Source organism: Canis lupus, chromosome 37 (genome assembly GCF_011100685.1).
Source record: "Canis lupus familiaris isolate Mischka breed German Shepherd chromosome 37, alternate assembly UU_Cfam_GSD_1.0, whole genome shotgun sequence".
Classification (NCBI taxonomy): domain Eukaryota; kingdom Metazoa; phylum Chordata; class Mammalia; order Carnivora; family Canidae; genus Canis; species Canis lupus.
Window position 1 is genome coordinate 5,780,909 of NC_049258.1, and position 14,744 is coordinate 5,795,652.

At 38.2% G+C, this 14,744-nt stretch overlaps 1 protein-coding gene across 1 annotated transcript in view; it reads right to left on the reverse strand.

Annotated features, from left to right (window-relative positions):
* The window catches only part of HECW2 (HECT, C2 and WW domain containing E3 ubiquitin protein ligase 2), a 363,663-nt gene that overhangs the window by 52,883 nt on the left and 296,036 nt on the right, over positions 1 to 14,744 (reverse strand). Inside the window, exons 19-20 of the mRNA XM_038585899.1 lie at positions 6,167 to 6,250; positions 607 to 716 (exon numbers count right to left, since the gene is read on the reverse strand). Of these exons, the coding sequence (XP_038441827.1) occupies positions 607 to 716; positions 6,167 to 6,250 (194 nt within the window). The remainder of the gene's footprint in view (positions 1 to 606; positions 717 to 6,166; positions 6,251 to 14,744) is intronic.

Here is a 14,744-nt window from a genome sequence, read left to right on the forward strand (position 1 = left end):
TTTCTATCATCCATCCATCCATCCATCCATCCATCCATCCACTCCTTCATTCATACCATACTTCTTTCAAAAAAAGAATTTGAACTTAAATATTTTAGTTAATCTATCAACATGTTCTACTCGCCCATGTGTCTCAAGTCTTCCTATCTAATGCAGTTAGTCATTACTGCAGGAAAAAAACTACCAAAGTCCATTAAACTAATTTTAATTCTATATTATTTCTTGAAAGTAGACATTTCTTTTTATTAGAATCTGTCTTCTCACCAGAACTTTTTCAATCCAAAAGCTAATATAATATTTTGTGTCTTAATATTTTCCAAGATATATTAGGCACTACCTAACATAACACAAAGTAAATCCTCTATCTGAGTATATCATACTGCTGACATTTATCTTCTTATTCTGGAATGGCATTATCTTCCTGTCACAATGAATGGCCATGGGAACAAGCCAGTTTTAAGAGACACCAAGTGCCACACAATATGTACCTGTGCTAACACTAAAGATGTACCCAAAGTGTTCCCTTACTGCCCTTTGTGAAGGACAGAACATTGAACTGTAGGGTAGCTTCTCAGAGGATTCACTGTGCACAGCAGGCGGACTTACCCGGCGAGTTCTGGGGAGAGGACACAGGGGAACCACGTGGAGACTGACAGTAGCTGGGGTGAAGTAAGGCATGTGGAGGCACATAAGACATTATCTCTTCTTCAAATAAACTGGGGAAAGACAAGAAAGCAAGTGCATACTTTAGCCAAAAAGGGGGGGGAAGCCTTGTTTCCACATGAGTAAGAGTTGATTTCTCACTCTGAGGTCCGGCTCACATCCCAAAGGGAGCACTTGTCCCCCTACTCCTGTAAGTCGTTCTTGGGGCAAATAGCTGTCTGTTGCAGCTCATGTGAAACCTATGGTTATGTGCCTCTTTTCCTACCAACTCTGGACAATGGGATTCCTATTTTGCCACTTTAATCTGTGAGTCTGAATTTACATGTTTGCTTGAACAATAGTATGTGGGCTTTTAGATTTGAGAATAAGACTCACACGTAACACACAATGTTTATTGAGAACCCATAATGGAGACACAAATTATGTTCTTTATCCTCAGTCTAAGACATATATGACAGAGTCTTAATATTCAAAGAGTTTAGGATTTAATTGGAGAATTAAAAGCAAAATAAAACAAAACACCTCCTACATAATTACAACTGCTAAATAATTAGCTCCCTTGTTTACTCTGGTTTATAATGTTTTTTTAAATGTGAGGTTTTTGATATTAGATTATGCAATCCAGTGTATTCTTTCTTCTCCATATTGAAGTTTCTTTTTCTAGGACTCTCCTAAAAGACAATAACCATGGACATGAAATCTTATAATCTCAGACTTTTCCTTAAATATTAGGATAGAATAAAAGTACTATTGATTGCACTAAGCTCCTGACGTTTGACAAATACTTGACAAAGTAGAATTAAAACAGCAATAAAAGTAAGAGGACTTGTGTCTTTTAATTAAGAGGAAGAAGCAGGTTTTCCTCAAACTTGGCCAAATCTAGAAACCTGTTACCTGTTTTCAGAAAAATTCAGAAAAAAGTGGCAACAGTTTATTATTATAAAGATCAAGGAAAGGATTCTTAAGGGTTATCAACACCGTTTCTCAACTGAGGCAATTTTGCCCTCCTTCCACACCATTTGGAGACTTTGGGGGAATGTCTGAGGATACTTTAGTTGTCATAATTGGGAGAAGGTAGGTTTTTGGTATCTAGTGGGTAGAGACCAGGATACTGATAAACATCTTACAATACACAGAATAGCTCTCTGAAACAAAGATGTATCCAGTCCAAAATGTCAATACTTTTGAAGCTGAGAAAACCCTGGGTTATAGCAATAACAACTTGATAATTCTTCTCTAGTTCTTTATTTACATGCACACATCTGCTAGACCACTGCAGGAAAAGATTTTTAGACATGATATTATTTTTTAAAGCTATCTTTCCACTTTTAAACTATTAAAGTCAAAAAGTGGGAATCCCTAGGTGGCTCAGTGGTTTAGCGCCTGCCTTTGGCTCAGGGCGTGATCCTGGAGACCTGGAATCGAGTCCACATCAGGCTCCCTGCATGGAGCCTGCTTCTCCCTCTGCCTGTGTCTCTGCCTCTCTCTCTCCTCTGTGTCTTTCATGAATAAATAAATAAAATCTTTAAAAAAAATAAAAGTCAAAAAGTTTTAGAAGCAGAAGTAGGAAATAATCATATTTATAATACCAAGTTAAGGACTTTTTTTTTCTTTTCTTTTTTTTTTCTTTTTGCCCGGTCCCAAAAGCCGCAGACAAACCCGCAGCCGCCCGACTCCGTACCGTTGGTGACTTGGCCCAAGTTAAAGTCTTAAGTCATTTTTTCTTTTTCAATAAATCAATAGCCACTGGAATAATGTGAATTTTAAATTAATTGCTAAGGAATAGTCTCATGTAATAGTTGATATCACAAAGATCTGTAAACCTATGGCTAAATTAACTGAAGAGTAGGAATTAGCACCCTTTCTTTAGATACCTACATCTGTCTCCCTTTGCTCCATGACATTTATCATTTCCTTTAAATATAACCAATACTCTGGAATCGTTCGTATCAAGAAAAATATTTTACTTGAAAAATTTAATACACAAAATGTAATATAAAATAAAACATTTGATTCATATCATCCAGGATTAACAAATGTTAACACTACTATTTTTGCTTCAGACAAACATACATGCATACTTACACATCTTTATATATCTGCATGTACATGCATATATGTCTGTGTATGTGCATTGTATATACAAGCCCCTTTGTTTTCCTCTGCCATGACTTTAATATGGTATCCTCCTCCCATAGTTTTATATTTTGCAATAAATATCCATAAATAAACAATATACAGTTTTGCCTTATGCACTAAAAAAACTACATAGTGCTAAGTAAGTATATAGCATTCTTAAACTGCTTAGTTCAATATATTTCTGACATCTATCCATGTTGACAGATAAGAATCTAGCATATTACTTTTCCTACTATGCAGTTGTCCATTCTATGAACAAATAAATTTCTTTATCTCATTTGACAAATATTTAATTTTTTCCAACTTTGTGCTATTATCAACAATGGTGCAGTGAAGATCCTGTATATACTGCCTTGGGCACATGCAAAAGAGTTCTTAGTATAAATATGGTATATATTTAAGAGCAGAATTTCTCAGGCTTAACACATACGCCTTTTCAACTATACAAGACATTGTCAAATTGTGTTCTGAAAAGGTTGTAGAAATTGCAATCCCAAGTCCAGACAGTATGAGAGTCCCTATTTCTCATTTCTGGACTTTTCAAAGCCAGCCTTTCTGGCTTTTTCAAATCTAATGTATGAAATACTATCTCATTATTGGAAATTGCATTTTATGATTGCTAGCATCTTTCCCATAAGTTCACCGGCTATTCTTACTTCGATTTCTATGAAATGCCTTTTTTATACCCTTCATCTATTTTTCTTTTCAATTCTATTCTTCTAAATTGATTTAAAGACATTCTTTGTGTATTCATAATATCTTTGCTTTATACATTGTGAATATATTCTTCTACTAGTTTGTTAGCTTTCTTTATGCTTTTATATGTGGTGTCTTTCATTATATAAATTTTAAAATTCTAACATGGCCAAATGTATCAATCATTTCATATATAAGCTTTGATAGAGGTATATTTTTTATAGGAGTTGAGTTAATGAAATAATATATGAAATAGAATAATCAATAACAGCTGTAACAAAGTCATCTAAAAATTCTTGAGTTTTAAATGGAGGTTTTTGAAAATAATCTCACATAGGCTTACTTTGAATTGAATAATTTCCTACAGCTATGGCATCTCTATATTGCAGCTTGCTGATAATCAAGTCCATTTGGACCAGGAATTATTTTCTTTTTTAAGAAATAGGGGTACCTAAGTGGCTCAGTCGGTTATGCTGGTTTTACCTCAGGTCATGATCTCAGAGTCCTGGGATCAAGCCCCATGTCAAGCTCAATGTGAAGTCTGCTTGTTCCTCTTCCTCTGTTCTCCTCCCTCTCTCTCATAATTAAATACAATCTTAAAAATAGACAAAGTATAAAAATAGACACAAAGTCTTTCGCTATGCATACAACTAGTCCATTGCTTGAGTTTATAGTCATTGATAACTCAAACTCCAAAGTAAAATAAAAGTAAAATAAAAAATAAAGAACTGAGATCTCAAAATGTTTCCATAACTATTAAACATTATTTTTTAAGAGTTTATTTATTTATTCATGAGAGACAGAGACAAAGAGAGAGGCAGAGACAAAGGCAGAGGGAGAAGCAGGCTCCATGCAAGGATCCCAATGCAGGACTCGATCCTGGGACCCCGGATTACACCCTGAGGCAAAGGAAGATGCTCAACCCCTGAGCTACCCAGGCGTCCCTAAACATTATTTAGTAAGTATCCACATGTAATACATTGTGTCATCACATAAAATTATGAAAATAAATACATTTGATCATCTAAGTTAAGTAAGTCTAGAACTTAATGACATCATTTGCATGTAATAAATATAGAACTATTACATAATAAATGAATTTCTCATACTTCTCCAAAGGCCTATTAACTTCAGAGAACATGCTGTTTCCCCAAAAAGGAGAAAATGTAGCCTTGCTCTTTATGTGTGTGTGTGTATGTGTGTATACGTGTGTATCTATACATACACATACATATACATACAGAAAACTGATATATATATATATTTTTAAATTCAAACACATAGAAACTCATGCAAAATGCAATGTTTACCAAAGTACAAATATTCTAAGCTATATTGTAACTTAAAATATTTAGGGCTATACCATCTAAAGATTATTTAACTAAGAACAGGTGAAAGATCATCATGATTTCTATTTTGTTTTCATTAATTCCTGAAGCAGAATTCTTTATTTTAAATGAAAAACCTAAGATTTCTAGAATGAAGCAAAAGAGTCATAGTCGAGCCAGAACTTTATAACAAAACTATTTTATTACCAACCAAACATGGTAGAAACATTGTATTACATATTAATTGACCAAGAGTCTTCCTGACCATGTAGCACACTATATTATATTCTGTTTTCAGAACTAGCTTAGTACAATACTGTCATGGGTCACCCCTTACACTGATAAGTGACCCCTGCCTCCCAACAGGTCTTGTTCAGAATCAAGTGAAGTCTCTGTGGGAAGTGATTATATCCCTTTGAATTATGCTCCAACTATCCAGTAAAGGAAAATAATTTTTTTACTTCAGTTTTACAAATATGGCAACTATTATGTAGGCAGCTAGAAATGGTTAGGGTCAAGATCATCATGAATATCATGAATGAAATCGTTAGCACTCTGGGATAAATAAAACATTGTGTGGTATGGTTCAGCCTGACTTTCCCTTTAATTCTTTGGAGGTTATGATGGTAAGTGTCCCAACTACTAGTAGAGCAAAGCATTATTTTATTCTAGCCTCCTACATTTAAGGGTTAATATTAAGAATGAAAAATCTTTCAAAAAATTGCTAATTTCCTTTTCTAAACTACTCTAAAATTTAAAACCAAAGCTGACCTAATCAACGGAAAAGAAAATATAATTGGGTAATTTTTATGAAGGGCTATCAAGTTGACAATGAGTACCAGTGATCAAATTTCACCTTTCTGATCTAATTTCCCAAACCTAAGCTCTCAAAATCATTAAAAAAAAAAAAGTCAAATCAGGAAAAAAAAAAAAAAAAGGCAAAGCACATTTGGAGGAAAAATTTGAAATAAATAAATAAATAAATATGACCTCTATTCTACTCTAAAGAGATAAGTAAGCCCCGTATGCCCTTGCATTCCATTTTGTGAGTGGGACATTCTATCCACTGGCCTTTACTAATAACCTTTTCCTTCTCCAAAATCACCTCGTTTATCAACAGGGGGAAAAAAAAATCAAACAGATGTCAGAATAAGAAATGTAATCTGAAATGAATCATTACTAAACCAGCATCCTACAACTTCCACACCATGAGTATTCCACAAATCTTTAAAGAATAATGGAGACATTTTCTGGCTACTAATATCAGAGTAGTGTTTTCTAAAGTGCTCCCTAAATCTGATGGCTGAAGACTTTCTATGTCAAAAGCGGGTGTCACATACCTCAGCAACATAACAAGGTCTGCATCACTTGAAAGACGCACCAATCCTGGGGTCCCTTCAGTTCGGATAAATTGGATCTTCTCCCTATTCAAGCAAAGAAACAGTTCAAAATTTACATGGTAGACATTATGAAACATGACTCAGTGCCTTAGGCACCATTTCAAAAATAATAGTCACAACATTTTATTTTTTTGTATCTACTATGGGGTAGCTAATGTTTAATATACCCAGGAACACATATCCAATAGAGACATGGTCGTTGCTTTCAAGGAGGACCCATGAGCATCAAAACTGCCCTGTCCTAACACTGGAGAAAGATTCCTTTATTGCTTTTATCATTTCGCTGCTCAAGTTCTACTACAGGCGGTAGTACCATCCAACCAATACAACTCAGTCTCTGCTTTGAGTTAGAGCCTGTTGTGGGCTTGAATCTAAGCAACTGTTTAGGCCATTCAGGCTGATTCCCTGTTATTCCAAAAAGTGAATGTGTAGGGATATTCATCTATTTTCCTGGGGTTATACTTCTAAATTATGTGTGATGAGCACATTCCTACTGAGAGGCAGATAGTATCTAATCAATATATACTCAATAAAGAGGCATATGTCTCTTTGAAATAACTAAAAACCTGAAACACTTTTAGTTACTACAGTTAGTGGGATAGATTATGTATATACCTGTGCAAATGTATATATTCTTCTACCTACATATATCAAACCCAATTGTGAGGGATTTCTACCATTATTTTATTTATAGATATAAGTAATAACATCATGTTTTTCTGTTTGATGAGCCATCATCATGCTGCTATTTTCAATTCTTTATATGAAAACAATTTTAATAAAAATTTCTCTGTTACTTCCCCTCATTTACATGATACTATTTCAAAGCATAGTATATTAACTTCTATAAGACAAGAAAAAAAATAAGAACATAAACTACGGTACTGAAAGCATTTCATTTGATAGTAACATAGGAATAAACACAACTATGCAATTTTACTCAAAGTGCTAATGATAGCATAGTGTGATTTTTGTACAGTATGAAATAAAATATTGATCTTTGATATAAGTATTTATTCAGATTTAGTTCTTCTTTATAGATGATCTTGTTTTTCTGCTTGATATTTTCCCTAAAGTTCTACTGCATTTTATATTTCCAAATTCCAAATTTCTTCTTAATTATTTGCAAGCCTGAAGACAATGAGGGGAAAGGCAAGGTTTAACTGTTGAAATGGAAAACCCATAATGTACAGAAAAGTCCACTGATTTGCTCTCAACCACATAGCTTACAAGGACTGATAAAGAATTTGGCTGCTTCTGGCTAGATCCATTTTAAACAATATATTAGTATATGAAACATCTTATCTTTGGCATTGCCAAATTTTCTTTTCCAACCTTTGAGTTACACATACATATACCTAAGAAATGAATGTCAGACACATATATAAAGAAATTGTTCAGAAGGGAAAAGCCAGCCTTTCTGCTTTGTTACTTCAGTTTGAAGGCTTGAACCAAGCAGAACATTTTCCTTCAAATGCTACAATCTCATGTCTGAAGCACATGACGGAAACCAAGGCCCATTATCTGGTGAATGATTTTTTTGGTACAAGATATGAAAGTTGGTTTTAAAAAGCTACATTAAAGAGAAATCATCGTGGAGAAAAAAAAAAGAATAATAACCAAAGAAATACTCTTATAAGGGTCAGTAATAACATGCTTTGATCTTGAAGAATCAAAAGCTATCTGCAACAAACACAGTTTATCTCCTTGCCCTATCATCACAATGAATCAGGCAAACAGAATACACGGGAAAACAAACAGGGCACACGCTCTCCTCCACTTCTTCAGCTGGAGCTAGACAGAATGAGGGGGGTGATGTAAAAGATACCACGCACTGGACTACGGTCTGTATGCTTCCTGGGAATAAGGAAAAGATCATAGCTTCCTGAGTCACAAGGATGACAGGGTAGGAGGACTTGGTGATGGGCACTGATTGGGGTACTTGATGGGATGAGCACTGGGTGTTATGCTATATATTGGCAAATTGAACTTCAATTTAAAAATTTACAAAAAAAAAAAAAAAAAAAAAAGAAAGAAAGAAAGAAAAAAACCCCAAGGATGATAGGGTGAAGACAAGGAAAGACAGCAGAGGAAATATGCCAAGTGGGGAACTTTTCAACCCTTTCCAGATATTAACTATTAGGCAGGGAGAGCAACTGGTCTCATTCTTTAGGCCAGAACATACCATACGCCAGAGGAAGCTAGTTTTCACCAGGCCAGCTCATTTATGGCACTGACAAGCTATGGGTCAGCCACTGGAGCATGTCCCCAGATGCACACCATACCACTCAGTACCTTCTTAGGCTAAGATTCATTCCTTCTTTCAGCAAACATTCTCTTAGTGTCTAGATTGTGCTGGGCACCATACCCCATACTGGGAATCCAACAGGGTAGAAGACCTAGTTCCTTTCTCAAAGAGTTCATGGTGCAGTGGAAAAGAGATAGTCAATTCTAGTATCATATAAAAATATTGAAGTTGTCCCATTTGCTTAACTAATTCTGGTTAGGGCTTCTAGCCACTCCTATTCCACAGAGTCCTTTGTTTTTCTTTTCTTTTTTTTTTTTAAATAAATTTATTTTTTATTGCTGTTCAATTTACCAACATACAGAATAACACCCAGTGCTCATCCCGTCAGGTACCCCCCTCAGTGCCCGTCACCCATTCACCCCCACCCTTCTCCCCTTCCACCACCCCTAGTTCGTTTCACAGAGTTAGGAGTCTTCATGTTCTGTCTCCCTTTCTGATATCTCCCACACATTTCTTCTCCCTTCCCTTCTATTCCATTTCACTATTATTTATATTCCCCAAATGAATGAGAACATATAATGTTTGTCCTTCACCGACTGACTTACTTCACTCAGCATAATACCCTCCAGTTCCATCCACGTTGAAGCAAATGGTGGGTATTTGTCATTTCTAATGGCTGAGGAATATTCCCTTGTATACATAAACCACATCTTCTTTATCCATTCATCTGTCAATGGACACCGAGGCTCCTTCCACAGTTTGGCTATTGTGGACATTGCTGCTAGAAACATCGGGGTGCAGGTGTCCTGGCGTTTCATTGCATCTGTATCTTTGGGGTAAATCCCCAGCAGTGCAATTGCTGGGTCGTAGGGCAGGTATATTTTTAACTGTTTGAGGAACCTCCACACAGTTTTCCAGAGTGGCTGCACCAGTTCACATTCCCACCAACAGTGTAAGAGGGTTCCCTTTTCTCCGCATCCTCTCCAACATTTGTGGTTTCCTGCCTTGTGAATTTTCCCCATTCTCACTGATGTGAGGTGGTTTCTCATTGTGGTTTTGATTTGTATTTCCCTGATGGCAAGTGATGCGGAGCATTTTCTCATGTGCGTGTTGGCCATGTCCATGTCTTCCTCTCTGAGATTTCTCTTCATGTCTTTTACCCATTTCATGATTGGATTGTTTGTTTCTTTGGTGTTGAGTTTAATAAGTTCTTTATAGATCTTGGAAACTAGCCCTTTATCTGATATGTCATTTGCAAATATCTTCTCCCATTCTGTAGGGTGTCTTTTAGTTGTGTTGACTGTTTCTTTTGCTGTGCAGAGGCTCTTTATCTTGATGAAGTCGCAATAGTTCATTTTTGCTTTTGTTTCTTTTGCCTTCGTGGATGTACCTTGCAAGAAGTTACTGTGGCCGAGTTCAAAAAGCGTGTTGCCTGTGTTCTCCTCTAGGATTTTGATGGAATCTTGTCTCACATTTAGATCTTTCATCCATTTTGAGTTTATCTTTGTGTATGGTGAAAGAGAGTGGTCTAGTTTCATTCTTCTGCATGTGGATGTCCAATTTTCCCAGCACCATTTATTGAAGAGACTGTCTTTCTTCCAATGGATAGTCTTTCCTCCTTTATCGAGTATTAGTTGACCATAAAGTTCAGGGTCCACTTCTGGGTTCTCTATTCTGTTCCATTGATCTATGTGTCTATTTTTGTGCCAGGACCACACTGTCTTGATGACCACAGCTTTGTAGTACAGCCTGAAATCTGGCATTGTGATGCCCCCAGATATGGTTTTCTTTTTTAAAATTCCCCTGGCTATTCGGGGTCTTTTCTGATTCCACACAAATTTTAAAATAATTTGTTCTCACTGTCTGAAGAAAGTCCATGGTATTTTGATAGGGATTGCAGTAAACGTGTACATTGCCCTGGGTAACATTGACATTTTCACAATATTAATTCTGCCAATTCATGAGTGTGGAATATTTTTCCATCTCTTTGTGTCTTCCTCAATTTCTTTCACAAGTGTTCTATAGTTTTTAGGGTATAGATCCTTTACCTCTTTGGTGAGGTTTATTCCTAGGTATCTTATGCTTTTGGGTACAATTGTAAATGGGATTGACTCCTTAATTTCTCTTTCTTCAGTCTCATTGTTAGTGTATAGAAATGCCACTGATTTCTGGGCATTGATTTTGTATCCTGCCACGCTACCAAATTGCTGTATGAGTTCTAGCAATCTTGGGGTGGAGGCTTTTGGGTTTTCTATGTAGAGTATCATGTCATCGGCGAAGAGGGAGAGTTTGACTTCTTCTTTGCCAATTTGAATGCCTTTAATGTCTTTTTGTTGTCTGATTGCTGAGGCTAGGACTTCCAGTACTATGTTGAATAGCAGTGGTGAGAGTGGACATCCCTGTCTTGTTCCTGATCTTAGGGGAAAGGCTCCCAGTGCTTCCCCATTGAGAATGATATTTGCTGTGGGCTTTTCGTAGATGGCTTTTAAGATGTCGAGGAAAGTTCCCTCTATCCCTACACTCTGAAGAGTTTTGATCAGGAATGGATGCTGTATTTTGTCAAATGCTTTTCTGGATCTAATGAGAGGATCATATGGTTCTTGGTTTTTCTCTTGCTGATATGATGAATCACATTGATTGTTTTACGTGTGTTGAACCAGCCTTGTGTCCCGGGGATAAATCCTACTTGGTCATGGTGAATAATTTTCTTAATGTACTGTTGGATCCTATTGGCTAGTATCTTGTTGAGAATTTTTTCATCCATGTTCATCAGGGATATTGGTCTGTAATTCTCCTTTTTGGTGGGGTCTTTGTCTGGTTTTGGAATTAAGGTGATGCTGGCCTCATAGAATGAATTTGGAAGTACTCCATCTCTTTCTATCTTTCCAAACAGCTCTAGTAGAATAGGTATGGTTTCTTCTTTAAACGTTTGATAAAATACCCCTGGGAAGCCATCTGGCCCTGGACTTTTGTGTCTTGAGAGGTTTTTGATGACTGCTTCAATTTCCTCCCTGGTTATTGGCCTGTTCAGGTTTTCTATTTATTCCTGTTCCAGTTTTGGTAGTTTGTGGCTTTCCAGGTATGCGTCCATTTCTTCCAGATTGCCTAATTTATTGGCGTATAGCTGTTCATAATATGTTTTTAAAATCGTTTGTATTTCCTTGGTGTTGGTAGTGATCTCTCCTTTCTCATTCATGATTTTATTAATTTGAGTCTTCTCTCTCTTCTTTTTAATAAGGCTGGCTAATGGTTTATCTATCTTATTAATTCTTTCAAAGAACCAACTCCTGGTTCTGTTGATCTGTTCCACAGTTCTTCTGGTCTCGATTTCGTTGAGTTGTGCTCGAATCTTTATTAACTCTCTTCTTCTGCTGGGTGTAGGATCTATTTGCTGTTTTTTCTCTAGCTCCTTTAGGTGTAAGGTTAGCTTTTGTATTTGAGTTCTTTCCAGTTTTTGAATGGATGCTTGTATTGCGATATATTTCCCCCTTAGGATTGCTTTTGCTGCATCCCAAAGATTCTGAATGGTTGTATCTTCATTCTCATTAGTTTCCATGAATCTTTTTAATTCTTCCTTAATTTCCTGGTTGACCCTTTCATCTTTTAGCAGGATGGTCCTTAACCTCCACGTGTTTGAGGTCCTTCCAAACTTCTTATTGTGATTTAGTTCTAATTTCAAGGCATTATGGTCTGAGAATTGCAGGGGACGATCCCAATCTTTTGGTATCAGTTCAGACCCGATTTGTGACCCAGTATGTGGTCTATTCTGGAGAAAGTTCCATGCGCACTTGAGAAGAATGTGTATTCAGTTGAGTTTGGATGTAAAGTTCTGTAGATATCTGTGAAATCCATCTGGTCCAGTGTATCATTTAAAGCTCTCGTTTCTTTAGACATGTTGTGCTTAGAAGACCTATCGAGTATAGAAAGAGCTAGATTGAAGTCACCAAGTATAAGTATATTATTATCTAAGTATTTCTTCACTTTGGTTATTAATTGATTTAAATATTTGGCAGTTCCCACATTCGGGGCATGCATATTGAGGATTGTTAAGACCTCTTGTTGGATAGATCCTTTAAGTATGATATAGTGTCCCTCTTCATCTCTTACTACAGTCTTCCGGGTAAATTTTAGTTTATCTGATATAAGGATGGCTACCCCAGCTTTCTTTTGAGGACCATTTGAATGGTAAATGGTTCTCCAACCTTTTATTTTCAGGCTGTAGGTGTCCTTCTGTCTAAAATGAGTCTCTTGTAGACAGCAAATAGATGGGTCATGCTTTTTTATCCAGTCTGAAACCCTGCGCCATTTGATGGGGTCATTAAGCCCGTTCACATTCAGAGTTACTATTGACAGATATGAGTTTAATGTCATCATGATATCTATTCAGTCCTTGATTTGTGGATTGTTCCACTGAGCTTCTTCTTAAAGGGGAATTTTAAGAGTCCCCTTAAAATTTCTTGCAGAGCTGGTTTGGAGGTCACATATTCTTTCAGTTCCTGCCTGTCTTGGAAGCTCTTTATCTCTCCTTCCATTTTGAATGAGAGCCTTGCTGGATAAAGTATTCTTGGTTGCATGTTCTTCTCATTTAGGACCCTGAATATATCCTGCCAGCCCTTTCTGGCCTGCCAGGTCTCTGTGGAGAGGTCTGCTGTTACCCTAATGCTCCTCCCCATAAAGGTCAGGGATTTCTTGTCTCTTGCTGCTTTAAGGATCTTCTCTTTATCTTTGGAATTTGCAAGCTTCACTATTAAATGTTGAGGTGTTGAACGGTTTTTATTGATTTTAAGGGGGGATCTCTCTATTTCCTGGATCTGAATGCCTGTTTCCCTTCCCAGATTAGGAAAGTTTTCAGCTATGATTTGTTCAAATACATATTCTGGCCCTCTGTCTCTTTCGGTGCCCTCGGGAACACCAATTAAACATAGGTTTTTCTTCTTCAGGCTGTTGTTTATTTCCCTTAATCTATCTTCATGGTCTTTTGTTTGTCTCTTTTTTCCTCAGTTTCCCTCTTTGCCATCAACTTGTCTTCTATGTCACTCACACGTTCTTCCACCTCGTTAACCCTTGTCATTAGGACTTCTAGTTTGGATTGCATCTCATTCAATTGATTTTTAATTTCTGCCTGATTGGATGTAAATTCTGCAGTCATGAAGTCTCTTGAGTCCTTTATACTTTTTTCTAGAGGCACCAGTAGCTGTATAATAGTGCTTCTGAATTGGCTTTCTGACATTGAATTGTAATCCAGATTTTGTAACTCTGTGGGAGAGAGGACTGTTTCCGATTCTTTCTTTTGAGGTGAGGTTTTCCTTCTAGTCATTTTGCTCAGTGCAGAGGGGCCAAAAAAAAGTTGTATTGGGAAAAGGAGATAGAGGAAAAAAAAGGAAAGAAAAGAGAAAAAGAAAAAAGGAAGAAAGAAAGGAAAAAAGAGAAGAAAAAAAGAAAGAAAGGAAAAAAAGGGGTGGGGGAAGCAAACAAATCAAAAAGCAAAAAAAAAAAAAAAGAAAAGAAAAAACACGGTGGAGTATCTTCTGCTTCTGTATACTTTAAGTCCCTTGACTTCCCCTGGAACTGGTCCGTCTCGCTGGTCTTCTGGGGGAGGGGCCCGTTGTGCTGATTTTCAGGTGTTAGCACGTGGGGGAGCTGCTCTGCCCCTGCCTGGTGCAGGGCTCAGTGGCGGGTGTTTACCCTGTGAGGCCCCTGGAGGAACAACTGCAGTGGCCGCGGCAGCTCTGCAGCCCTGGAGTCAGCTCCCGCAGTAGTTCCGGAGCTCTCCGTCTGCAGGGCCTGGAGGCTCCGGGCGGGGCCGCTGATCTGCTCAGCTGGGGCAGGAGCGTCCTTGCTGTCCTGGGCCCTCCCGGCCTCTGCCTGTCCCGGGGGAGGCCGGATCCTGGGCTGTGTCCCGGTGCCCTGTGCTCCGGGGCCTGCGCTGTTGGATTCGCGCTCCCGCCCCGCAGCCCCCTCCACGGAGCCGCCCCCGAGCCCCCCGAGCTGCTCCAGGCCCCGCCGTGCGCGCTGCAGCCCTTAGGGAGCTCGGCGCACTCTCCCAGGGCGCAGGTGTCTGTTAGTGTCCCCGGGAGCCCGAGGGCATCCCCACCCTCCTGGGTCCTGCTCCACCTCCCCGCGAGCCCCTTTCCGCCCGGGAAGGTCGGTGCAGCTCCTGCTTCTCCGGGACGGGGCTCTCCTGTCCTGGGGACACTCGCCCCGGCCTCAGCCCGGCTCCTCGTAGGCCCCTCCCCCTTGGAGGCCTTTTGTGTCTTTATTTCTTTTTCC